This window comes from Alnus glutinosa, chromosome 6 (assembly GCF_958979055.1).
Source record: "Alnus glutinosa chromosome 6, dhAlnGlut1.1, whole genome shotgun sequence".
NCBI classification, from domain to species: Eukaryota; Viridiplantae; Streptophyta; class Magnoliopsida; order Fagales; family Betulaceae; genus Alnus; species Alnus glutinosa.
This window is the reverse complement of record NC_084891.1, coordinates 24,227,393-24,255,375: the sequence shown is the minus strand read 5'-3', so window position 1 is coordinate 24,255,375 and position 27,983 is coordinate 24,227,393. Positions and strand designations below refer to the sequence as shown.

The 27,983-nt window shown below is 36.7% G+C and overlaps 2 protein-coding genes across 4 annotated transcripts; one reads left to right on the top strand and one right to left on the bottom strand.

The window, feature by feature from the left end:
* The first annotated feature begins 152 nt into the window (after window positions 1-152).
* On the top strand, window positions 153-24,755 carry LOC133870870 (rho GTPase-activating protein REN1). Of its 3 annotated transcripts, none has more exons than XM_062308119.1 (23): window positions 153-360; window positions 529-624; window positions 840-911; window positions 1,526-1,562; window positions 2,567-2,643; window positions 7,389-7,459; window positions 7,581-7,659; window positions 9,165-9,258; window positions 9,933-10,052; window positions 11,591-11,668; window positions 13,066-13,121; window positions 13,228-13,297; window positions 15,932-16,016; window positions 16,381-16,624; window positions 17,342-17,551; window positions 18,967-19,284; window positions 19,540-19,589; window positions 20,915-20,975; window positions 21,061-21,144; window positions 21,382-21,495; window positions 21,570-21,739; window positions 22,634-22,697; window positions 24,095-24,755. In XM_062308119.1, exons 2-23 carry the CDS (start codon window positions 595-597, stop codon window positions 24,329-24,331), a joined length of 2,421 nt encoding a protein of 806 aa, XP_062164103.1. In that variant the 5' UTR covers window positions 153-360; window positions 529-594; the 3' UTR covers window positions 24,332-24,755. The 3 variants fall into 3 exon arrangements, with proteins under 3 accessions (XP_062164103.1, XP_062164104.1, XP_062164102.1); XM_062308120.1 differs by having other exon boundaries at window positions 9,165-9,309; window positions 21,654-21,739; XM_062308118.1 differs by having other exon boundaries at window positions 9,165-9,309.
* Window positions 24,756-24,791: 36 nt separating this feature from the next.
* Window positions 24,792-26,136, bottom strand: LOC133870872 (mitochondrial uncoupling protein 5). Its single transcript, XM_062308121.1, has one exon. The coding sequence runs from the start codon at window positions 25,902-25,904 to the stop codon at window positions 24,939-24,941; it is 966 nt and encodes a 321-aa protein (XP_062164105.1). The 5' UTR covers window positions 25,905-26,136; the 3' UTR covers window positions 24,792-24,938.
* Window positions 26,137-27,983: the final 1,847 nt, after the last annotated feature.

The following is a 27,983-nucleotide window of genomic DNA, read 5'->3' as shown; positions in this document are numbered from 1 at the left end:
GCTGAAGAGAATACCGAGAATGCCCCTGTCCACGTTTTCCCTCCAACACGTTTGGTTTAGCGGAAGACTGCGAATTACGGATGACGTGTACAACTGCCGCATATTTAGGAGGGCCCCGCTCTCAACGGGCTTTTGCTTGACCGTCCGGCTTTCCGTTGGGGAACAATTCTGGCTCAACGTAGCCATTGGGAAACACAAAGAGGAAAGTCTGTTTTCACTTTTGCGCTTCCTTTCCTTCCGTTTCTCCAACCCATCCAAAACACGCTCTATTTCATTATTATTCTCTTTGTCAACAATATATATCGTACATCTTTTTTGTTTTTTGTTTTTTTTTTTTTTTTTCGGGGGTTTGAATTTAAGGTACGTTCGCAATGCACGTCTTTGGATAATAAAAAATGAATGTCAAATTTCTGTTTACGAGTTCTTTCTTTTGTGTTTACTATTGGATGTTTGCTTGGTTTGTTTTGTTTGTGTGTTTTATGCTTGATCTTTGAATTTTCGTTACGAGTTTGATCAATGTGCGTGCAGGGGTGGTGGTGTTTGATCTAGCTTGCTGGTTTTCTGGGATGTGATTCGGTGATTTGGGATCAGAGGATGACTACCCGAAACGCGGAATCGTCTCAGGTACGTATGCTTCGGTTTCTCTACAATGCGACTCAGAGATAGCAACGTCTTTCCCATTTTCAGACAAACGCATACACATACATATATACGCGCACATAGAATTGAAATTTGAATGAGCATTGTGAATTTTGCGTGAACGAGGGATGAGGGATGTGGGTGCGTTTTTTTTTTGAGGAATTTAGTGGTAAAAAAATTATTTGGTTGTTGTGTTATAGGGACATGGCGGTGTTCCTCCTCCTCCTCCGCCGCCTCCGCCTAGTGATCTGCGTTCTCGTAGTGGCAATACGGTAATCAACATTTTGATTTGTTTTCTTGTTTTGTACTTGGCCGCTATGAGCATGTTGGTGGAACTTATCATAGTAATTTACCATCATTATTTTTACCGTAATCTATGGGCCTTTGACCTTTGGTGCCTGATAGTCCCTTGCTTGTCTTTGACTCTTTGGGATTTATATGTTAATATGGGTTTGAGTGAAGGTTTTGCACCAAAGTCCACTCCCGATAATCCTTTCCGTCTGTGTAGTGAATTTGTCACTGTTGCTTTTACAATACGTCTAAGAGAACAATGTCTGAGATTCAGTTCAAATATGATGAATAAAAAAACTGAATAGGAAAGGTGTAGAATTTTTATATTTCTTTTTGGTTGCATAATCTAAGAATTATTATTCACCACATTAACTGAAACGTTCAAGACTTTTTTGCTGGTCATGATGAACTGAGATGCAAGAGGATGGACAATATTTTGTTTTTTTTTCGAAATATGGTGGGTTCCCATTTCAAATTTTTACTTCAGGGAGCCCGTTGTTTATTCTCCCTGGTTCATTGAACTTTTCTTTTATGTTGAATGGGGTTCATCAGAAGTCCTGAAACTTATGTGTTCTGAAGTATAACTGTCTTGCAGGTTTTCAAGAGCGGGCCACTTTTTATATCATCCAAAGGTGTGTTTTACTTCACTAGTTTACATGGGTACTGATACTAAATTAACTAGTAGCAAGACATGGACTGTAAACACCTTAGGTGGTCTTACAATGAATTTTTCTAAGGTGCTACGATTCATGATTGCTGATGTTGGTTTTTTCCCCCCACCCACAGAACCAGCAGCTGCATGTCTGGCTTTCCTTGTTCCTTTTATGGTTTTTAACTCTGCCATTTTCCTTCCTTTCATCTTTTTTTTTTTTTTTGTCGAGGGGGGGGGGGGGGGGGGGTGGAGTTTCTATTTAGCTACAACTGCCCTTTTGTGCCAAGTTAGTTACAATGTCTCCGTTGCATGCATATGTTACTTGAATCATAGGATTTGCCCTTTTGCTTTTATTTTTATACAAGGGTTTGCTAATTTAGAATATCTCGGTGTTGCACATATTGCCAAAGCTTTGATGGAGCAGAAATTCATTTCAAATGAACATGTTCAGACTTCAATTATTGTTATTTTATCAAGATGATTTTGTCTTACCTTTTTCTTTCTTTCTTCTTCTTCTTCCATTTTTTTTTTTTTTTTTTTAACTTACTCAAAAAAGAGAGGGTTTTTTCTTGGCTGAGGATAAGGTTTGCAACTTCCAGAACAGGGTGACTACTGGAATAAACTATCAAGGTTCTGGGAAGTTTCAGCTCTCTATTTGACGTTATTGCGCAGCTGATCTACCTTAAACTGCACAGATTTGTTTTGTCTGTGCCCTTGTTTTTCCCCCCTAATATGCCAGAAAAATTTTCTGAACTTATTAGCAGCTGTCTCTCTCTCTCTCTCTCTCTCTCTCTCTCTCTCTCTCTTTTCAAGTGATAACATTTCACTTATCATGGCAGTTCAGTTATGTTTTGATCTTGTTTTTACTTGACATGTATTTCTAATTTAGTGTGCGTCTAACACTAGTGTTCTAACTCCAAAGCAGTATTGTTGTAAGGATTTTGAACTTTTCTGAAGTTGTTATTGTATAATTCTTTTTTGTAGGAATTGGATGGACATCCTGGAAGAAAAGGTGGTTTATTTTAACACGTACTTCTCTGGTTTTCTTCCGAAGTGATCCGGTAAGTAGTTGTTTAGTTTCTTGTACACTGTAATCTTGTGAAATCTGTTATAGCAGTTAGTCTTAAGTTGATGAATAATGACAAAGGAAATAGTCAACTGACTAAGCACCATAGGGGCTGGTATTTGGGTTTCTTTTCTAAAACTTTGAAGATTCTTGAAGCTAACACTTACATTCAATGATGATCATTTATTTGCACCCTTTCATTTTAAGCCAAAATTGTTTAGTTTCAAATCTCATCACCTTTTCCTTCACTAGTATGTAGTGTATAGAATCTTTCTATTGGAACCCTAATGGGGAGTAAACATGTTTACTTTAAGCAGCACTATGAGCCACTGGCTATGGAGTTTGTAGATTGTCCTTGCATGCAGAAACATGTTGCTGCTGGCATTGCTTCTGATGATAGTATTGATTGGCTCTTATGGATGGCCTGTAATATAATACCTTAATCAGTCAGTCAATACTAACCATAATAAAAGGAGCCAATTTTAAATGTTTATGAATGGATGGACTTGCAAGTAATAGCAAAAAAGATATTTTTTTATATAAGTAATTTTCATCTCATTGAAAAGCGTAGAGGGGTGCAATTCTAGTACACATGAAGTATACAAGAGAATCTCCTATTCATTAGAAAAAGAAGAACAAAAGTTTAAAAAGATGGGAAAACTAGAAAAAAAAAACTATTATGCGCTGTTATCCATGTGTAAATGGAGTTGAATATAATCTTTTTCAGCTCTACCATCAAAGTCCTCTTTGTCTTCAAAGTTCAGTGCATTCCGCTTTCTCCAAAAACACCACATTAAATATAAAGGACCCAACCTCCAAATTTCGAAAATGTTATGACACCCCACCTAACATCTCACCCTTCTACGCATAACCCAATCAATGCCAAACTAGTTAAATAGCAAGCTCCATCAATCTCTTGCTATCTCACAATGAACAAGAAGGTGATTGATAGACTCCCCACTCTTTTTGCACATACAACATCAATCTGCCATAATAATGTCCCTTTTCCTCAGGTTATCCAACGTCAATATTTTTCCTAATGCCTCCGTCAATACAAAGAATGCTACTCTTGAAGAAGCCTTAACTCTCCAAATACTCTTCCAAGTTAGCGGGAAACCCGTAAATATGGTTAACACATGATAAAACGACTTCACTTCAAACTTGTGCCTCTTGGAAGGGATCCAACACATTCTATCCACATCTCCTTGCCTTACTCTGAGAGAATACAGCATCTGAAAGAAAAAAGGAAACCAACTCCACCTCCCAATCCTATACATGTCTAGTAAAACTTATATTCCAATGAACACTTCCATTTTGGAACGTCAGGAGATCTGCCACCCATGCGTCATTATACCTTGCGATACTAAACAAATCCGAATAAGATAACTTCGATTGTTGTTCCCCACACCATACATCATGTCAAAAACTGACATTTGAGCCATCACCTATCTCAAATCTGGAAAATTTTGAAATTTTTTCCCACCCCCTCCTTATATATTTCCACACTCACTCCAAATGGCCATATTACCTCCTTGGAACACCAACCTCTCCTTAAATTGTCATATTTAGTCTTTACCACTAATCTCCACAAAGCCTCACTCTCTGTAGCATAACACCATAGCCATTTACCCTAGGGGTGTTCAAGTGGGCGGTTAAAAACCGCTCCACATCAGCTATCTGCCCGTCCGCATGGGTTGCGAGTGGATCTTCAACCCTTAACTCTGAGCGGGCGGATTCATATACCCTTAACTCTGAGCAGGCGGATTCATATTTGTTGTACACACATATGCGGGCGGATAGCAAAATATGGGTAAGCGAAGGTGGATAATATCCACATATGCATACCCACACACACTCACACAATATATCTATATATATATATATATATATATATATATAGAGAGAGAGAGAGAGAGAGAGAGAGAGAGAGAGAGAGAGAGAGAGAGAGAATAATTGTCAGATTATAATTCAATTTATAAATATTTGTATTGCCTAATGATTACAATTTAATTTGTATTTTCATATTACAATTAACAAGTGAATTTAGTTAAAAAAAAAAAAAGGATTAAGCCCCTTTAAAATAAAAAGGCCATATAAATTAAGTTCATAGTAAAAAAAAAAAAAAAAAAGAAGAAAAAAAAAACCTAAAAAGCCCAAACGAAGTCCAAGAAAGAGCTCAAAATGCAAAGCGGATGTCACGTGCGGTTAGTATAAAAAAATGCCCGCAAGTGTGCGGTTATGGGGGGATTTCACAAAGTATGAATGCGGATGCAGTTACTAAAATTCACTATCCGCAAAGTGCGGATGCAAAATAAGGGTATTATCCGCTCATATAGTGCGGTTTACACCCCTACAATATCGCTCGATTAAACTGAATCAAGTTTCTAACCCCCCAACTACAACGATCCAGGAAAAAGTGCTAGCCACATCTGAGCTATCACCCCAAAATGACTAGTTAATTTGGAGCTTCCTCATAATCATTTATAAAGCCTAGTTTCATTTAGTAACTAGGCAATGTAGGACTTAACACTTAATACTATCTTTATAAACCATCCACTCTATGTAGGCTACTCATCTACCCAATGTGGGACAGAGGTGTTACGAACTTACAAACTCCTCCCTCTAAAACCCCTGACGTCCTCATTAGGGTCACGTCATGCGGTGCTTTAGTACCACATGATTTGGTATTACTAGGTGGCTTTGATACCATTTGTAAAGAATCAGGAAAAAGTGCTAGCCACATTTCGCTATTACCCCAAAATGACAAGTCAATTTGCAGCTTCTGTAGAATCCTAAAGTCCAGTTTCACCTAGTAAATAGGTTATGTAGGACTTAGCACTCATCACTATCTTTATAGACTACCCACTCTATGTGAGTTATTTCTCATCTTCCCAATGTAGGACAGAAGTGCTACACTGACCAACCTGAATTCATCGGGGTACAAATTTCGACCAGTTCACTAAATGGATCATCACCAATTACATCCCATAAAAAGTCTCTTTGAAATTTTTCAAGCCTATTATCCACTCTCATTGGAAAAGGGGAAAAAGACGAGTAGTAAGTAGGCAAATTAGAAATGGTGCTTTTTTTTTATCAAAGTCAATCTACCTCCCTTAGATAAATAAAGCCTTTTTTTTTTCTTTTTTTTTTTATCAAAGTCAATCTATCTCCCTTAGATAAATAAAGCATTTACCAATGAAGCTGGACTATTACCCGATCCGTGTAGAAGGGGTACTTTACATGGGTCCGAGGTTTATCTTATAAGGATGGGTACACGAAGTGACCCTGTCTTGGAGGGGTTCCTCGTTATATAAAATAAAATAAAATAAAAAAAAGCCTTTTCCATCCATCAACCAATGTTCCGTTTTTTTTTTTAATTATGCCATTCCAAATAGATGTAACCTTGTAAGACGTACCCAATGGAAAACCCAAGTACTTCATCGACAAAGATGATACTCTACAGCCACCAATGTGAGCCAAACCTTCTACATATCACACATTGCCAACAAGAACTATCTCTGACTTCGCCAAATTAATCTTCAATCTCGATACAGCTTTAAAACATAAGAAAAGGCATCACAAATGTTGGAATTGTTCAGAAATTGCCTCACAAAAAGTCAATATCATCTGCAAACAATAAGTGGGACACAATAGTTCTTCATTATTCTTCGATCCCACAGAAAAACCAGACAAAAGTCCCCTATCCACTATAGCAGTCATCATCCTACTCAGCACCTTCATAATAACCACAAACAATAATGGCGATAACGGGTCTCCCTGTCTTAATCCACGAGAACTACTAAAGAAACCAAACGGTGACCATTAATAAGAATGGAAAGCTGCACCGTAGAAATACAATGCGCTATCCAATCCGTCAATTTCTTCCCAAATCCACATCACTTCAGCAAATATAACAAGAACTCCCAATTACCATGATCTTACGCCTTCCCCGAGTCCAATTTATACTGAGATAATAGGTGGTTTTGGTCTGCCATATTTTTAGCCCATAGTTGCATAGACTGTTGAATTGGAGAAACCACAAGTTTAGCAGACTGGGTATGAAAACTTGAATCAAAACTCCTTTCTCCAGCCTAGTAAACTTAATTACATTTTGTTCACTGAATCAATGCAACTTTTTTTATTGTGTTGGAAGGAATGGGGTTAATGTCTACCTGAAAGCAAAAGTTGGTGTCATAGACAGCTGAGCACTTTTTTTCATAGCTGTAATCCATTACCTTTTTCTATCCCCCTCTCGCTATTCCATGTTGCAGGAGTTGTTCTTTTAGATTATGTATCTAATTTGATAGGTGTTGGTTTGACACTGTAATGGTGATCTTCTTTCTGTTCTTTGTAGGCACGTAGTTTTCTGTTTCACAATATCGCAATGTTTCAAATATCCTTTCAGTTGTAGGATGGCAAATGCAAAATAACTGTTAAATAAATTGCAAGTTCATATGTAATAATGGCAAACATATATGTTTGATAATTTGACATACTCATTTGTTGACCATGATGTGGTATAGTAGAAAATCTTGGTGTTTGGACTTGGGATTTACCATAGCATATTCAACTCAATTGCCTAATTTTAAGCTTAAGTTTTATATTAAATCAGGTATACAAAGCAGTATCCGAATGAAATGGACCTTTATATATGTGTCTATTGGTATATATTTATGTGTCGGTTTGTATGTACTTCATAAAGGCTGTAGAATTTTTCATCTACTATTGTTTTACTTTCAGAGTGCTGTTCCCCAAAAGGGGAGTGAAGTGAATTTGACCCTTGGTGGTATTGACCTCAACAATTCAGGCAGGTTGGCCTTTTCAATTCCTAGTTAGATTCTATTCAGTTTTATGGAATTCTCATAGCTGTTACCCATTATGGAAATGGAGAAGTTTACTAACCTTGTCGTACTTCCTTTCAACAATTTATAGCGTGGAGGTCAAAGCAGATAAAAAACTCCTGACTGTGCTCTTTCCTGATGGTCGTGATGGACGAGCTTTCACACTAAAGGTGCTTCTCTCTTCACGTTTTCTTTGCTTGGCTCGTGTAGAACTGCTCAAAACTTTGTCAAATAATGTCTTATCTAAATTATGATGTAGCATTCTTTCATTGTCATATTATACTTGATGCATTCCTACATTTTATTGGCTTTCCAATGTACATCAAACAAATCGGAGCCCTTATGTTGACTTTTGAAACAATATTAGATGCTTTTAAGAATGGAAATTGAAAATCAGAAAATCAGATTTTGCACTTGGTAGCTGGAATGAAGAAACTCTGGCAATGCTGCTGGCCTCAACTAGCTGGAAATTGGAGAGCTTTAAGTTGTGATTCAGCTTAGTAGATTTCTTTTCAAAATTTGCTCAAGGATTGTAAAGGGTCAGGTCTACCTGCTTGGCTTAGAGTGGGTATAGTACTTCCATATGATGATATGGTAGAGATGAAATATTTAGTAGGTATAGACTTCAAATGGCAGTTACATGATGATTGTGGCCTAGCAAAACCTAAGAGTTTGTTTATGTCATGAGTTTGTGCTTTAGCATCTTTGCACTCACAATGTGCGGAAGCCAAAACTTGCTATTTAAGCCAAGCAAACAAGGGTTTGGGATTGCTTGATTTGGCTTCTTTATATGCACATATAACTAATACTTGGATGGATGTGTTTTTGTGGGAAACTCTCCTTGGATAAATGTCTATATTGAACTAATACAATAAAAGCACAGTCTACAAATTTCTCTTATCAATTAATCACTAACTGGACACAAACAAATTGATGATTAGATACATAAAGGGAGAGGGATAATAAAATGAGTTAAGGGCACAGGCTAGCAGGTATGGTGTAGGTATGTATTTTTTTTTTTTTCCTCTTTAAACGTATGGGATATCTCAGATATGGAAAAAGTTGGATTTTAGTCAAGTTGAGGAAGGTCTGTGATTAATGGATGGGGTTTTAAGGGTAAAAAAATGGCTGGCTGTGGGTTGCATAGTGGAGTATAAAGTATACAGTAAGACAAAGAAACAGAAGAAAAGAGATGATAGAGGAGATAAAACTTGGAATCTCACTAAGTTCTCCTGGGCGTTTAACTATGTATGTACTAATTAATGGAAACTTGTAATAAATTGAGTGCAAAATCTGATTACAACTCTTCAAGTAATTACTAAAGGCCTTTATTATAAGGTCCATAATCAAGGAAGTTGAGACCATTTTGGTTCAAAATAGCTCACCAAATAAGCTGCTTATCATGTGGAATCTTTGGTGGAAATCATGTTGGCTTCACAAATTTCATGAATGGAATCTTCCTCGGGGAAGCTTTTAGGGCCAAAACTACAAATACAGAGGGAAAAACATGAATCATGCATCTTAGTGTTAGCTTGATGGATTTTGGATCATATTTGAGTGGGAAAGACAGAGAGAAGACTTTTGGAAAACTTGACCAAGTCCAAAAAATATGGGGCAGAAGTAAGAATATACTCCTGATGCATGCTGACATACGACTTTTTTATTGGTTTTACAGGCTGAAACTATGGAGGATTTATATGAGTGGAAGGCTGCCCTTGAGAATGCTTTGGTACAAGCACCAAGTGCCGCTCATGTAATGGGGCAAAATGGTATCTTCAGGAACGATCAGACTGATTCAGTTGATAATTCTTTGGATCAGTGTATGCCCTTCTTGTTGTTATGCTGTATATCTATTTGACTTCACATGTTCTTTTTTTTTTTTTTGTGTGTGTGCGCCTATGCCGTGCATTTTCTAAACTGGTAACATAGTTTTAAAAGAAGCAGTTTTTGGTATGAGCATCATCAAAATGTAATCATTACCTTTGCCTTCCTTTGCCTTCATTGAGCCTAATGTGTCTTTGTGTTCTCTATATGGTTATGATGTGAATTTGCAGATATATTTGACAATATGGTAAGAAGGGCTAAATATGGGAAGCATATGGTTATGATACCTGAACTTCTTTGGGCAGTGGATCATATCTGCTGTAACCATTAATACAGAAAATGCCTTGTGTTATTTCTACATTATGCTATTTTTTTTTCTTTCAATGTTATTAGTTCTTTATTCAATTCTCTGTTTAATGTAATTTTTTTTTTCTTGGGTTGTGTTTGCCAAGGGTTGATTTAGTGAGCATGATAGTTTTTGAAAATATTTCATGACTAGCATCTGGGTCATTGGTCCTTCTATGACAGGACATACTGGTTTGAACTTGGATGTCTTGCTTGCTATTCTTCGCTTATCACTTCATTGATATATTTGATGTTTGCTTTACTTCTTTTGTAGTGAAGGATAGACAACCTTTCAAATCTTCAGTTATTGGAAGGCCAGTTTTAGTTGCCTTGGAAGATGTTGATGGAGCTCCATCTTTCTTGGAAAAAGCCCTCAGGTTTATAGAAGAGTATGGTGGGTCTTGCTTTTTTCATTATTGTTTAGGATCCTATTTCAGTAGTACTCTAAAATGTGTCTTCTGTGAAGTAAATTACTTTCTGATCTCTTCTGAATATTATAAATTATGTTCTTGACTCTTTTAGTTGAATTTTTATCATATGCTGGAGAAAATCTTTAGCGTGCTTGCATTGTCAGAGCCACCTTAATTGGGAGTCTTTTTGCTGCTCCACTGCCTATGGATGTGTCACTGCTGATTTTAGTACTTTATTGTAGTTTTAAATCTTTAGTTTTGCAGTGCAGGATAGATATTGTAACGACCCAGGAAAAAGCGCTAGCCACATCTGCGCTATTACCCTAAAATGACTAGTCAATTTGGAACTTTTCTAGAATCCCTTATAAAACCCAGTTTTACCTAGTAACTAGGCAATGTTGGACTTTGCACCCATGGGTATCTTTATAAACCACTCACTCTATGTGAGTTATTTATCTCTTTCTAATATGGAACCGAGTGTTACAAACTCCCCCCCTTAAACCCTTGACTTCTTCGTCAAGGCTATGTCATGCAATACTCCAGTACCACATGACGTAGCGTTACTAGGCGACTCTGATACTATTTGTAATGACCCAGGAAAAAGCGCTAGCCACATCTGCGCTATCACCCCAAAATGACTAGTCAATTTGGAGCTTTCCTAGAATTCCTTATAAAGCCTAGTTTCACCTAGTAACTAGGCAATGTGGAACTTAGCACTTATGAGTATCTTTATAAACCACTCACTCTATGTAAGTTATTTATCTCTTCCCAATATGGGAATGAGGTGTTACAGATATAATGCGGTTCCAAACCTTCCCCAATTTTAAAGGAAGATGGGATACAAGGATAAAAAGAGTGTATAATTTTTTACAAACTTTTTGCAACACGTGAATATTCTGATTTATAGTTTTAGGTATGTCAGATTTTCAAACATCATTCACTTAGTTAAGTTACTATAATCGTTGTGGGAGAAATTGGTAGGAAAAACATATAGATGGGTTTAAAAGGTCTATCCAAGGCTAATTGGTGGATTGTGGAAGTGCTGATATATTTTTAGTGTTGTATTACCCTCTAAAACCTGTTGCTGTAGTGAGCATTTTTATCTTTGGGCAACTTCTAATCAATGTCAGGACTGTGTTACTTACCAAAGAAAAAAAAAATGTAAGTACCCCTAAACCCTAAACCCTATAGAAATTTATGTTGGCTTAGTTTCTAAATAATTTCCTTCTCTTGTTTAATTCTGAGCTTCTTGTGCAGAAATCATGCACATGTGATATGATTATAGAAGAGTAAAGTGCTTCTTTTTTCCTTATTGAGCTAACAATGGCTTGCAAGATCTAATAACTAATACATCACACTATATTTTCACTTGCCACATTTACCCTCATTAAGCTCTCATTTTTGGGTCTTTTTCCAATTTACCAATTGCAATTCTGTCGGACCCTTTCGTTATTGGTTTGGATACAGATAGAATGCTTGTTTGTCACTTTGTTTTATATGAATCTGATAAAAGATACAACAGGCATCAAAGTAGAAGGGATCTTGCGTCAAGCCGCCTACGTTGATGATGTTGAACATCGAGTTCGAGAATATGAGCAGGGTGAGTTTGTTTGGATATATGAGTGTTCTTGACTAACTTTAATCTTATGGCCGTAATTAAATTACATTGTATAGATTGTGTATTTTTATCTTTATGTCCTTCATGCAAGGTGATTCTCACAATTGAGATCATGAGTCTATCTGATATCTGTTATTCTTTTGGGATGCATAATGGATAAACCGTGCAAGTGAATTGGAAATTAGCTATGGCAAGAGATGTGGGAATATTTTACAAAAAAGTATTTTCTACATTTTATATGTTTATTATAACTAAAAATTAACTGAAAACGTCTTCAAAAAACATACCCAAAACTGGGGGAAAGTGCCTTATGCATGGACTTAGCAAAGGCAGCACCCTCCTCTCTCTCTCCTTTATCTCCCATTATTGCCAGAAAGCACCACTTCTTGACATAGACGCCTGGGTCAGCCTTACTAGTGGTGAATCTTGCTGCAAAGTGATCAAACTCAAGGGCTTCAACCGAATTGAGTTGGATCCTGAAACATGAACCCTTCCCAATTGATTGGAAGCTTGCCGAAGTTAGATTGACCCTTTCTGCCCTTAATTGATCCTATCCCAGTTCTTTCTAGGCGATCCCACGCCTGAATCTAGTTTCTCACCAAATGGCTAGTTTTCTAAACCCAATCCAATACTTCACCTCTTCTGCCTCACCACCTCAGTCCACCTCTCCCACTACCCCTAAAGAAAAAACAGGTCTCTTGGTTCACTGTTGTCTCCTAAACATATGTCTTGTTTGGTTTATATGTTGGTACTTTTGGTGGTGAATTGTCTTGTGGTTTGCTGTGTGGAGAGTAGATTTGGTTCTCTGAATTTCTAAAGTAAATTGCTGCATAATGGGTATGTTCATGGGGGTATTGGTGGCGCCACAATATGGACAAGATAATGAGGGTATCTAGTAGCCATGGGTTTTTGGATTTCTGTGTTTTTACGTGAAGACTTTCAGTGAAAACAAACACATATGATTTGATTTTCAGGATCTCAACCAAGCAATTAAAACCAAATCATGTTTTCTTAAAAGAATTCTATTGAAAATGTTTTTGTTAAGGAAAAGTTTTACATCGAAACAAACACTTAATTTGTAATCTTTATTTGAATTTACCCTTAGGGAATAACTACCACATGTTATATGGATACAAGGGCTGTTTTGCGAAAAATAAATATTGAAATGGCAGTAGTCATGATCGAAAAGAAAAAAAAAAAGAAAAAAAAAAGAAAGAAAAAGAGAAAAAACTAGTAGTCAAGTCTTAAAATCACCTTTGCTTGTGGAGCATTAGAATTGAATCAACCAAAAAGTTGCATGAGTTTCACATTAGTCTTTTTCTTTTTGGTTTCAATGTTATTCCTTTGTCTGAACAGTTTTTGGGTTATGCTTTCTTTAGGAAAAATTGAGTTTTCTCCAGAGGAGGATCCACACGTTGTTGCCGATTGTGTCAAGGTTTCTCTCTATAGTTGCAGCAAAATATTAATTCTTCATGTATGTTACAGCACAAATGAAAGCTAAACTTTTTTTTTTCTCTGTTTTCTTCCATGCAATTCTCCAGTATGTCCTCCGGGAATTGCCATCATCTCCTGTCCCTGCATCTTGCTGCAATGCACTATTAGAAGCATGCCGTAAGTCTGTTAATCAACTGTTTGTTTACCATCTTTTGTTTATTCATTGCCTGCTGGCCTATTTATAATTCATATACATATGATGCTAAAACGTTGGAGAGAAGATTATCTACGAATGTATTTAGTGAACGTAAATCGTAAGCATTGAATGGGATGGTGGTGAGGAGAACTACCTTTGTGACACCACAAATTTGATTGAGCATTAATAAGAATTGTGCAGGAGTAGGTAACTTCACTTTTTTATTACATTAGGAGCAAATATTCTCAGCTATTGCTTAGAAAAAGAACAATTTGAAAAATGGAATTCGTAATATATTTGGATCTTTCTCTCATGATTTTTCATAAATACTTGTACAATTTTCGTTGTCATTTTTATGATAAAACAATTAATATAGGGAGAAAAAATTTCTTGTGTACAAGATCGGCTTATATAAAACATTTTCAGCTAATTACTGACAAGCTTCGTGGGATTATTTTTTTCTTTTTTTGGGAGAAAAATAAGTTCTTTTTCTACCAGAAGAGAGCAATGTATACCATTAGGTGAATCACGAGCTCTGAGTTAAGCTCCTTCTCCACTTAAAGCTACCAAAGAAAGAAAGGGGGAGTGGGGATAGGGAAATCCAATGCCCCTTGAAAATCAATGCTTATTGTCTTTATGCCAAAATTTGATTGAATGCTTAAGGAGCACATATTTATATATGTGAAATACATATTGTTGGAAAGAAAAGGAAGATAACATAAAAGGTCATTGAACTCAAACCAATCTCAGATAAAATTGAATATTAATCCTTTTTTGTTTGTGGTTTGTGATCACTCTCTCTCTCAAGAAACTGGTTTGCAGTAGAATGTGAATTAATGTAATAGCTTCGATGTTGAAGATTGCCAAAGAACGAATCAGGAAATAAGTGCAACTCTCTGATGTCTGAAGATTATATAGGCATTTGATATAGTAATAGATATATTCTTTCCTTTTCACCTCAAGTATTCTTACTGAAGAAAACTTGACTTTCATGTATTCCGTTTACTATTTAGGAAAGAATTTGTGTCATGCCTTGTCAATTTATTTTTAAGATTTTGTTGCACACTTTAAGATGAACTTTTATTTCACACTCATAAAGCTTATTAAGTAATATCTCTTTCTCTCTCCCTTTTCCAGGACAAGAACTTGTAAATATATATAAGGATACTCTTGTGAACATGTTTCTGCAGCTTATAGCATTATTTCACATGAACTGCACGAAGGCCGTTTGGCAAAGTTTAACAATTTTTAGGAAGGTTTATGATCGACTTGAAGTTCTGGGTAGCATGGTTCTAGAAGAACTAGATGAAAAGGAGCAGTGAAGTATTTTTATTAGTTGAGAGGGATTTATCCAAACATATATAATTTAGTTAGATTTTAACGCATTATATGCAGTAAAACCAATAAGAAGTCGACTTATATTTCCTGTCATTTTTTCCTCTTCCATAATGAGAGGGATAAAAAAGGATATGCTATGAGCAGCTTTGGTTGCCATTGCTTGTTAAAACCATGAATTAAAATTTTAGAATCAATTAAATATAACCTTATTTCAACTATTTGGGTCATAGATTGCCATGTCTTCTACCTAACTTTACCTCTCTTTTATTAGGATTACGTTATCATGATTTATTACTATCATCATCATCATCATCATCATTATTATTGCTATTATTATTGTAATTATTAAGTTCTTGATTACATTCTTCGTTCTTTTTCCATTTATCCCAATATGCACATGTTCACAATGCTCATTTCGAGCATGGATTTAGTTCTATTACCTTACATTAGTCAAACAACCTGGTTATGCTTCTTTACAATTGGATTGTGATGCTTTGAAGTTCCAAAAGGAAGAGTGTCAAATGAAAAGCAAAAATGTCACATGGCAGTGGGCTATCAGAAAATTGAAATCAGCCGTAGGTTGATCTATAACTTCTGCCTTGAATAATTTGATCAAGTTTAAGACCAAGCCATAAGTTATAATAGATGCCATTCTTGGCATGAAAGCGAGCTAATGAAATGTAGAAAACAATAAAGGTAGGAGAGTCTTTCCTGTTTTGATTGTGTACGTTGATAGGGATTTCTAAAGGGAGAGATGACAAGGTAACTGAAAGTGAAGTGCTGAAAAAGTTTGCTGATATAGCCCAGTTTTATGTTAAATTACTACTTATCTCAAAAGCTTAGTTCATAAAAAAATGTGAATTTAATTATTTAATTAACATTTTAACACTCCCCCTCATGTGTGGAACTAGACAACATGTGAAATATTTCAATTGAAATAAGGGATAAACTGTTGGAGTCAAGATTTGAACTCATGATTTTTACTCTGATATCATGTTAAATCACCACTTATCCAAAAGCATAAACTTATAGGAAGAGGAAAATTTAATTATTTAATTAACATTTTAACATAAAAAGATATGATGTGGATGTTAGGTTGTACTTTTTCAAACAATTTAATTTAGGCTTCTGCTTGGTTACAGTGAAAATGATAAGGAAAAATCTCATATACCATTTGTTTTATCACAATACATTTGGATGTTCTACCATATGTCTGGTATTCTCTTTAAATTTTGATTTTCTTATCTTGCAACATTGGATTACTTTATGATGACTAGGAACTGAACGTGGTGTTAGAGTCAATGCTCTCCGTACATCAATATTTGATACGTTCCCAGAACCAAATCGCCTCTTATTGCAAAGGTAGTTGATACATTATATTTATTGTTATTTCCATATTTCTTGATAAACTTCTTCTTCTTCTTCTTTTTTTAATGGCATATTCATTTATATTTCCTTTTTCTTTTTTTCTTTTTTCTTTTTCTTTTTTTTTTTTTTTCTTTTTTTTTTTTTTTAATGAGGACAAAATCCTCACCCTCACGCACGCCTGCATGGTTCTGCATACACCATCACACAAGCAGATATTGACATACTTGTATATAAAATATTTTCTTGTTCTTTCCCCATCTGAAAAATTATGCTCTCATTTGCTCTCCCTTGCATTCTTGTTTTAGGCATTTACTTTCATTTCTTTCTATTTTAATTTGTTGATTTCCCCCCCATTTAGAGTACTTGTGATGATGCAAACTGTAGCTTCTCACAAAGCTGAGAATCGAATGAGCTCCTCGGCTGTTGCTGCTTGCATGGCACCCTTACTTTTGCGTCCCCTTTTAGCTGGTGACTGCGAGATCGAAAATGATTTTGATGTTGGTGGTGATGGTTCTGCACAACTTTTGCAAGCAGCTGCTGCAGCTAACCATGCTCAAGCCATTGTTATAACTTTATTAGAGGAGTATGATAAGATATTCAAGGTAAGTTCTAATATATTCCTCATTCACAATTGCATGTGATATGGTTTCCTTTTGTCATTCCGTCACACACTTCACACACCCAGAAACTTATTCATATGTTGTGCTATTATAGGCTATATGGCTTTCTTTCATATCAGATTTTTGTGATGGTATAGGCTATATGGCATTTCTTTCATAATCTGGTTTTTACCTGTGAATTGTCCTAATGATTTATGAATTTCATTAATGTTCTTTTTCTTGATTATAGTTCTTTCAAATTTTATTTGAGGCTGTAATGAATCCCCTATGAACTCTTTTTCAAAAGATTGGAGGAAAAGGACAAGGAGCAAATTACTGCCATTTTGTGAAGATGACACGTCATTTTAACAGAAATCCTTTTCTTCTTCTTCTTCTTCTTCTTTCTTTCTTTCTTTCTCTCTTTCTTTCTTTTTGTTTTTTTTTTTTTTCATACTATTTCAGGTACTCCACTGATGAAAATGCACTCTCTTATTTTCCTTTTAGAACTGGGAACTGGGAATTTTTTTCTTCTTTCTCTTTACTATTAACTCCTTCGAGTTTGATCTCATCTACTAGTAAAAAACTTTAAACCTTGGGATTTTACAGTGCCAGAGTAGTGAAAGGCCAGATTGGCTATGGCTCAATCAGATCTCATTGTAATCAATTTGTACTTTTTTTCTTTGTGCTTTTGAGCCCCATGAATTAGTATTGTGTTTGCAGGAAGGGTCCATGTCCCTTGAGCTATACACTGACTCAGAAGAGAGTGGAAGTGAGAGTGAGGAGCCAACTGATGAATCCTATGAAGATGATGAACATGGTGATGCAACTCAGGAATCTGATGCAGATGCAGATGAGGATTTTGAAAATGCATCAAGTGGAACCTGCAGCGAGAGTGGTGACTCTAGAGACGATGATCCGTGTGATAATAAGGTTTGTCTCTGCACTTTCTTACATAAGCATCTACATATACACTGATGGGAGTAAACCGATAATATATTCTTGTGTATTCCTAGTGACAGACCTGAGAATGAGTATTTTGTGCTTTAGGTTAGATTAAAAAATGGTGGTTCTGCATTCCTTCATCTAGGCGACTTTGTAGCTTATGTCTTCTGCTACGTGTTTAGCCTTATATTTTCTCCATTTCTGGTTCCTTCATATCATTTTTAGAGTCTATAATCAGTTTTCATTGTTTTTAAGTTCTCTCTTGAAGTTATATCCAGACCTTCATATTGAGTTTCAAATTTAAAAAGATAACCAGTTTTACAAGCTAGATTCTTTCACCCTTTTTTAAACATCGTTTCTGCAATTTTTCAGATCAATCATGTTTTATTTGATAATGGTCCGCATGGCTGTGTATTGGTGGGATATTGTACAATATATTTGTTGATTTCACTGAATTTCATTATGGCCTTTGTTGGATGCTTAATGTGTTTCCGTTGTGCTTTGCAAAAGACCTAATCACTTCATTTATCACTATTAATTGCTTCTGTTACTTTTCTTTTGGTTTTTCTGGTGTTGTCAATCAACTCTCATAGGTTCACCTCAATTTTTTTTAATATGCTTATTGCTTAATTTTTTTACTCGTGTCCATCTTGTTTTTTCTCCTCTTGTTTATTCCCTAGGACTAGAGCCTTGGGGTTTGAAGCTGCTAGCCTCCACCTTAGGTGAACTGTAAATCCCCAGTATAGACTCTTTTACTAGGCACTTGGTTTTTTTTTTTTTTTTTTTTTTTTTTTTTTCCTGTTTTCTTTCGTAGTCATGTTTTCTTTCTTCTTTTATTTAATATCTATAATTTTAGCACAAGGTTTTGAACCTATTTGAGGAGCTTTTTGTCATCTTATTGTTGAAGAACCTTTGTGCTACTGACATCACATAACCTCATTTCTAATCTTAGTTCTTTCTGTTTCACTCTCCCCCCCCCCCCTCTTCTTTTTAATTTTTTTGTCCTTTTGGTGGGGGGTGTTGGTAAAAGAACCTGAATAGCACAAAATCACACCTATCTCTCTTACTCATGCAAGTCTTATGATTTCATCCTAAGACCACCCACTGAGTGCGATCTTAGTTGCTGTGCTTCTTCTCCTTCTCATGTAAATTAATTGCTCACCAATTTCTCGTCATATACCTATGTGTGTCATGTTATATGGTTAGTCTGGTAACATTCTGGACTATTTTCTTTATTTTAATTTATATCTTTTTTTCACTTACAAAAAGAAAAGGAATAAAAAAAAAAGATTGATATCTTTTTTTCTATATAGAGAGAGAGAGGCTACACTAGTTATACTAACTACTTGAAAGGTGCTGGACTCCAGTGGTTCAAACTTAAGCTAACTAGTTGAAAGGTGCAGGATTCTGATGGTTCAAACTTGGGTTACCAGTCCCCTGAAGTAGATGATGCTTCCATAGCCAGTCAGAAGTTGCCATTAAATTCATTTGAAACTTCATTGCCTCAACATGACATTCTACAAATCGGTCGGAGTCTTCCAAATCAAAGCAAAAATAGTTCAGTAATGCAGGTCACTAAATCTGCTGAACTACTAGGAGATGCTTCAGAAGAACCAAGTTTGGTTCCTACTAGTCCAATCTCATTGATCAGAAAATCTATAATCATACCCAATGGACCTGCACATAGTGCTAGGTGTCGCACCATGTTGGGACGTAACTCTGTGAGTATATGTTTTCTGGATTTATGATGCACCTTTTTGCTTTGAGGCCTTTTTTTTTTCTTAGTCATGTTTCTCCAGCTAGATGTTTTAAAATTATATTTAGTCTAGAATATGCAAGAGTGGCTTTTAGTCTTGACATTCATCAATTTTGAATTGCTCAATTGATTGTCTATGTTTCAAACCTGGTAACGATTGTAACGAGGGTGTTTTTAGTTTATTTATTGATTGATTTATTTATTTTTGGCATGAGTGCAGGCAAGGAAGAACCTTTCCATGGAATCCATTGATTATTCCATAAAAGAAGAGTAAGTGATGCATCTATCAGCTGTGCAAAGCAATTGCTTTCTTGTGCAAATTTCCATAAATATATATTTCCATAGTTGTTCTTGGATTCTTTTTAGTGTCATTGATGCGTTGTACCATGGGCTTGACACTATAACTGCAGTTGAGGTTCAATCTTTTCTAGTACTTGTTTGTTCAATGGATAAATGAATTGTGAGTTTGAACCACTGTAGCCTGTAGGCAGGCTAAATTCAGGATCGCTGTTTTGTATGTATGTGTGTGGAGAGAAAGAGAGATGGTCCTTTTGGTTTAGCAGTTTCAAAATGTGCAATTTAAAAAATAGCGATTTCAAAACACAGTTAATTAAAATGCAGTCAAGTGTTTGGCAAAATCGAGGTTTAGCCTTTAAAATTGCGGTTCGGCCTTTAAAATTGCACATTTAAAAACACATCCCTTTGCCTGTAATTTTAAAAAACGTGGATTTTTTCACGCTTTCAAATCGCCATTTTTTAAATATGCACTTCCAAACGAAACACTTTCAGCAATTTGGTTTAAAAACACACTTTCGGCCCATGAAATCGCAGCGCCAAATGGACTGAGAGAGAGGTTGAAGTATCAAGTATCCATGAAGCAGTGTTTCTCCCTCTCATATGAAGGAGAACCTAAATTTACATGAGAGAGATGTGATGTAGAACAAATATGAAGACTGAAGAAGTTTCATTTAGGAAAATTTTAATTATCTGCTTTCTTTTTTAATAAATAGAAAAAGGAAAGAGGAAAACCACCATGTTTCTAAGATAATCAATAAATATTGACAGTGTCTTGGTATAATAATAATAATATTAGTTTATCTCCATGGTTTATTGAAGAGGAGTTGTTCTGCGAAGTGTTGGATATTAGGTCATAACATTTCCCTGCTTTCAATTTATCTTTCTCTTTTTCTATTTATTGAAGTAATTTTTTTCTTCAGTTCTGTTGGGCTGGTATTATTTGATAAAGACTGCATTTTCCTTGTCTCAATGAGACGTCTCTGTCTTTCCTTATATATTAGCACATTGTAAATAGTTACATCCGTCTTTACAAAATTTTTCATAATGTATTTTGATCAAGATGTTACATAATTTCAATATCAAGTTTATGTATCTTTCTGAAGGCTTTTAATGATTACTATAAGATTGTGACCATTTGCCTTTGGCATTTAGGATGGAATGATTATTGCATATAATCTTAAATAATCAATAGAAAATTTTGATTCTGTGTAGGAACTTGTATTCTTATAGTGAAGGTGGTTCATAATTTACTTGAATTATACACATCTAATTTCCTTTTGCATTTGATTCATTTGTAGAGTTGAAATCCAGAGGCTTGAGACAACTAAAACTGAATTGGAAAGCAGAATTTCAGAAGAGGTAGAGACTTCAAATATTTCTCTTTTAAGATATCCTTGTATTGTTTGGGGAAATTTTCATGTGGATTAAATTTTTCCCTTTGCAGGGTAAAGGGAATGCAGTTCTGCAAGCCAGTCTGCAAAGACGAAAGAAGGCCTTGCGTGAGCGTCGTCTAGCTCTTGAGCAAGATGTACTCTCTCTATATTTGGAATACTTTCTCTCTTCATTCCCCCCCCCCCAAAAGAGCGTATATATTGTGTGGCATTCAATCTAAATGTTTTCAATGCTTCTTTACTCGCTCTTTTTGATGTGTCACTTTCAATTGAGTATCATTCATCAATTAGTTGCACTCATTTATGTCTTTGGTAGTCCACCAACCTTGATGAGGAAGGCCTAACTGTGATAGTGTTTTTAATTGTACCTATAGGTTGCAAGACTACAGGAACAGTTGCAAAAGGAAAGAGACTTGAGGACAGCACTTGAAGCAGGAATGCAGACTTCTCAGGTGCCGGTACTTGTTTTAGCCACTATAGATGAAAAGGTTAGTCTACCTCATTTTTAATTGGTATGACACAATTAGTCTTGATTAACTTTTAACTTGAAAATGTGCCAAAGACAAGGGCAGAGCTTGAGGAAATAGCTCAGGCAGAGGCATATGTCATCAATTTGAAGAAGAATGTTGATGATCTTGAAACGCAGCTTAATCAACAATGTGAACAAAACTATGGTCCTATGCATGCTTCACACAATCATACCCAACAAACTCCTTATAATCAAGCAAAACTGTAAGATTTTCTTTTAATAGTGGCTCATCTCTTGTTGCATCACCTTCTGTTTGATGTTTGTTAAAGAATGTTACCAAAGTTTAGGTGTTACTTTCAATGCTTGCAAATTTTATGAAATAACATACATACCAAGTTGTATTATAACAATCTTCTCACCCAGAATGGCGAAGGCATAAACTTTACTTGGGAGGGGGGAGGTTATCGTTAATCTTCTTAATTCCACAGATATATATCCATTATGGATTTAATCTCATACCTCTACATCAAATAGAAGGAAATACATGACTAGCCTACAAGACAACTATATTGAATAGTATGATGTATTGCTTTGCTGAAAATTTTAGGCTTATCCTTAACAAAATTCCCAGTCAATTCTGTTCCGCTTAATCTCTAACACAATCAAATGCTTATTCTTTTCAAAATATTATTACCTTTTTTTACCTTATAATGTATGGTTGTAATCTCAAAAAAAAAAAAAAAAAAAAAAAAAAAAAAAAAAAGAAAAAGTAGAAGAAGAAAAAAGAAGAAAGAAAGGAAAAAAAAAAAAAAAAAAAAAAAAAACACTTGTTTTCAAAATTTCTATCTATGAAAATCTTTCTATCTTCTGTAAAGAAAATTTATATCATCACTAGGTATATAGCTTACGGGCTATGACTTAGTTTGCTTGCATGTGTAAATATTATTTTTCTTAGGGTCACTAGAGAGTATCTTTAGTTCATCAGTGGGTATCGAAAATTTTCACCCCCTGATATTAACATGACTCTACCACTGTTCACCCATGTGTGTACAAGCCCTGTTGGTGCTTTGAAGAAAATAAAATGTGGGCACGGTAGTCAGCTTTAAATAGTTAGTTTGATTGCTCATTCTTTTCATTCCTCGGAAATTTGGGTACAGGAAAGATAAACAAAAGGATACTGAAGCCACAGCCACTTCACTTCTTGAAACGTCAAGAAGTAAGGTAAATTCATTTAGCATTTGAGATAATTTCTTGAGCATTATTCTCAGTTTTCTGTATGTAAAATTACATTAGCTGCGTTAGAAATAAGGGGATAAGTGTCCCTATTATGAAGGTGATGAGGTGTTCCTATGAGTTGTCCTATGGTGTGGTGTCGATATTCCTAATATTGTATTTGTTCCCACATATATCAATGGATTGTGAGGACCAGAAAAATAAAGATATTGTGCCTCTTTTATGAATCTCTTATTCTTGACAAGCTGAATGCTAGAATTTCCTCTGATTAGTTATTGATAGGTCTGACTGGTGGAGTTTCTCCACAATTTATCTCTTGTAAATTCAGTCTTAAAGTAAAACTATGGCCATGTAAGCACCTTAAGGTCAATTTTTAATTTTATGGGAAAACAAAAGAACTGAGAGGTAGGTCCAACTTGGTGAATCAAGCTTTGCTCTCAGACCAAATGCCACTTCGTTAGGCAATTGCTCCCTCCATGCCCCGAGAATATCGGGGGCGTTAGGGTACACGTGGCCTGGTTTTGACCTTCTGCAGATGTTTTATCGGGGCTGGTACCCCGGTTGTCTAGTGCCTGATTGGGCCTAAATTGCATGTAGTGTTGCTTGTGAGATGGACCTTATTAGGTCAACCTCGGGCCTGGGGCCCATTACTTGGGGGATTATTCTTGGGTACACAAGAGTGTCTACCAATTCTTCAGCTGTGGAGCCAATGCTAGGCAGGTCAATGGCTCCTACCAATTCCAAGAGATCTGGTACAAGGGGTGATGTAGGTTACATATATTTCACCACATCAGTTTTGTTGATTTCCTTGTGCTTTCTAAAATTTAAAATGAACAAGATCCCATCTTTTTGGAGCTTAGGAGTACCACACTGGATTGAAGTTACTGTCACATGTTCTTCATACCTGATCAGTTTGTTCCTTTTTTTCTTTTAACAGCATGTGCGATATATATATATATATATATATATATATATATATATATATATATATATATATATATATATATATATATATATATATACTATTCTAATTGGATGCATGATTACGATCATTTCTCAAGTCCTTAAAGTTAATGATAATGTGATATAATTACAATTTTGTGGTTTTTGCTGTTGTTATCATAATGAGATGATGATAACGATGACTTTTTGATCATGGCGGATGTGTGGGGGGCATTACTATATGCATCATAGCTTTTGAAATTATATGTGATATGAACTTAACAAATGTCTTCTCAAACTCGTGAGAGGTTAATTGCTTATGCTCTTCAATTGCCAAATTGGCTTAACAGCTTCATGAACTGTTAACCCATGGCTTAGCAGCTTCAGGACTTCATGAACTGATGATTACACCCTCTCTTTTATTTTACATGTGTGCACATCAGGGAGGATATTCGACGACTTTTGCATTGTCAAAGCTGACAACCCGACTGAACTTTCTGAAAGAAAGGCGCAGCCAGCTAGCAAATGAACTCCAAAATATGGATAAAGGCCCAGGATCAGCTCAACCTGTCCAAAACCCTGACATGGTTGAAAAATTGGATTATTGCACATTACCTGTGAACTTTGGGGCGGGGACTAAAGGCCAATCATTTGGAAATCCAGAAAAGTTCAGAAAATGAGATCGTCAACCACTGCAAAAAGGCCAATATCATTAGCCTGAAGAGGGGAAGATCAGAAAGCCATCTGTCTCAAAGCCAATATTTTCTACCTCCAAAGACAAATTCTAGATGATATCAGGCCTTATATGATCACTTGAGTGATTGTTTTGTGCATTTGATGATGTTGCTTTAATCATCGGCAATACGGTTCATAGAGCTTTGAAAGATGATGAAACTTGCTAGATTGAGTTGGCTCAAGGTTTAGTTTGATTACAATATCAAGCTCAAAGGCCCCCCCCCCCCCCCCCCAAGCCTTACAATGTACAGATCATCCATCTCCTTGTTGTATTCTAAAGTATTTGTAATCTTGATTTCTGAATTATATATCAACAGCATCTGTTGTATTGTTAAATACAATATTTAATAATTAATCTTATTGGAGTTGCTTGGCTTAATCTGGTTAAATCTGATGGAGAAAATATAGAATAATCAATTTCATAGTATTCTTCTAAGATCATCTGCTGCTACAAAATTGTGAGAATAATAACCAGTGATTTTTTTTTTTTTTTAAAAAAAAGGAAGTGATGGTAGTAGAGTAGAGTAGTAATCGTCGTCAAAATCTGAAACTTCAAAAGTCCTTAAGAATCTTCTTGACTTGCTCAAGCGTCACGAACAGAACCACAGTGAAAGGCCCCTGCCTAGACACGGTAGGAATGAAGCCCTTGTACAGAGCCATGGGGCCCTCGGCCCTCACCGTCTTTATAGCACAGTCCAGGGCCCCGCTGTACGGCGCCGCACGCCCCGCCTCCAACTTCATCGTCATCACCCTCGTCTTTATCACGTCCACAGGGTTCGACGCAACGGCCGCCACGAACCCCGCCGCGAAACTCGCGGTCACGTGGGTCCCGAGGCCGTCGCTCATCACGTGCCTCTCCAGGATCATCTCCTTGAACTGGTCGTACGACGCCAGCTGTGACGCCGTGACGATCATGGCTCGGTTCACCGTCAGAGCTGAGCCGCGCCACAGGCTCGCCACGCCCTCCTGCCTCGCCATGCGCGTGATCGCATCGACCACGCTCTTGTAGTTGCGCCGCTGGGCCGCCGGGAGCCGCCCGTCGGCTTGCATTCGTACCATGGCCACGTCGGCGGGGTTTCCCACGGCCGCCCCCACCGCGCCGGCTATCAAGCCGGCGGCTATCTTCTTCGCGAGGGGAATGTGGGTCGTGTCCGGGTCGGTCCACTTGTGCTTGAGCACGTCGTAGAGCCCCATGCGTGTGGTGGAATAGAGCGTCTGGCGGAGCACGGTGGCGGAGACTCCGGAGAACAATGCGGCTACGCCATCGGTCTGGACGATGCGCGCGCCGACGGAGATGGGTCCCCCCAGACGAAGCTGTGGGGCCGGGACGTGGAGGGTGGTGGCGGTAGTCCCTACGGTGGCAAAAGCTGGGCGGAGATTGTGGATGGGCTGTGGGGTGGGCGCTTGGACTTTCTCGCCCTGGAGTTGCATGCGGACTTTGATGAGATCCAGAGGGTGAGTGGAACAGCCCGCAACGATGGAAGCAATGCCGCCTTCGACGAAACCCTTGAGACCCATCTTTTCTTTTTTCTTCCTTAAAAGACTTGCACACAAAATTTTCTTTTTGGTGAGAAAGAAAGACGAAAAGGGGGCAAGAGAGAAGGTTAGGACCAGTATCTGGAAACGAGTAGATGAGAGTGGAGGTCGAAGGCTATGGAGGAGGAGTGGGGGACGGAAAGCCTGTGAGCCATATAACGTGCGTTTTCTAGTGTGAGTGAAGAAAGGGTTTTGGCCTGGGAGGCTCTTCAGAATTGGAGAGTATATATATAGCGATTAGCGACCAGAAAGCCTGGGGACAGTGGGACTGTGGGAGAACGCGCGCGGCGCAAGCTGGTTCTTGGAAGCGAAGCATACGCGGTTGGTGGTGGGCCCCCAGAGTTTGATGCCCTAGTTGTTGCGAAGTGGCCTGACTTTGACTCTCATGGACTCATTCATTCCCATACTCTAGGAGCTAGTCTGACAGAAACGAACAAAGACCGGCGCCCCAAAATAAACTAATACAAAAATTCAATAAAGCTTATTTTCATTTTTAATAATAATAAAAAAAACCAAAATATGAGAAATTAATATTTAACCCTTCAAGCACACACGCCACTCAGTATAATTTATAAAAGGAAAGGGATATTTGAAATATTGTAAAGATGGATGGAGATCACCGCCTACTTTTTCAAATTAATATTTAATAATAGGAACAAATAGAGCTTGTTAAAGTCGTATCAATTTACTCAATTGAAGTCAAGCGTCAAATAATGAGCTAGGGGGATGTTTTAACTCTACGCAATGGGATGTTCCTGTAATGGGAAATCAATGTTAGAAATCAGGGGAGGAAAAATGAGTGGAGCTGGAGCATCTTCCATCCCAGTGGCACATGAATTTGTGTAGGAGAGAGCACGCACCATTAGGTGGGAAATCAAGAAAAGAACCCAGAAATTTGACCAATTTAAGCTTATCTTATGTTCTAGCTTTTCATAATTGTTCCCACTTGTAATTAAAATAAATACACACTTACACACTAATTATCAAAGTTATTTTTGTTTTCTGAATAAAATTTATTATTATTCGGAGATATGTAATTTTATTTTATTTTTCTCGGTCGAGCATTAAAAGAATCTCATAGTTTGTGGTCAACCTCATAATGTTAGATGTAGGGTGTACATGTGCGGGGCAGGCGGGGCGGGGCGATTTTTCGCCTTTTTTCAACCTGTAAACCACATTTAATAAAGACAACCCGTGCGGGGCGGGTATTTTGAATGGCATTTAGGGTTCGTTTGGGTTTGCGATTTCAAAAAGTGCGATTTAAAATCACGATTTTAAAATATGCGATTAGAAAAAAGTGATTTTTAAAAACGCAGTTAAGCGTTTGGCAAAATCGCAGTTTAGCATTTAAAATCGCAAATTAGCCTTTAAAATTCTGCGTTTTCAAAAAAGCATCATCTTATCTGCGATTTGAAAAAACAGATTTTCTCCGTTTTCAAATCGCAATTTTTAAAAACGCAGTTCTCAAACAATTTATGTTCTGCGATTTGGTTTAAAATCGCACTTATTGTCTACGAAATCGCAATCCCAAACGCACCCTTACTAAAAAAATTAAATTCATATTATTTTTTCACAGAATCTTTTGAATGCAAAGTTAGATTTTTAGGGAATCCACTCTGTTTCATTAAAGAAAAAAAAATTATAATTTCAAAGCTCCTTAAATTTAGTCATTCAACATGTTGACACATATCTTTCAATCGTTCCTATTTCTATACAAGAACATTTTTTTATGGAATTAGCCTTGTAAACTAAACTAAAAGCCCTATTAATTATAAAATAAAATTATAAAAAACATGATTTTTTTTTTATTTCTTTTTTCTTTTTTTTCTTCTTTGTGCGGGGCGGGCAGAGGCCCGCATTTTTTAAAAGGCTAAACCCGCAACCCGCCTCGCTCCGCATAAATTTCTCAAATTAAGACCCTAACCCGCAAAAAAACCTAAAAACCCAATCCTCTGCTGGATGGGATGGGACAGGTACTACGGGGCGGGGTGGGGATTGCGAGTTTTGCATACCCGTAAATGTAGGAGTGAGCAAAAACTCGCCCAAACCCACGATATCTAA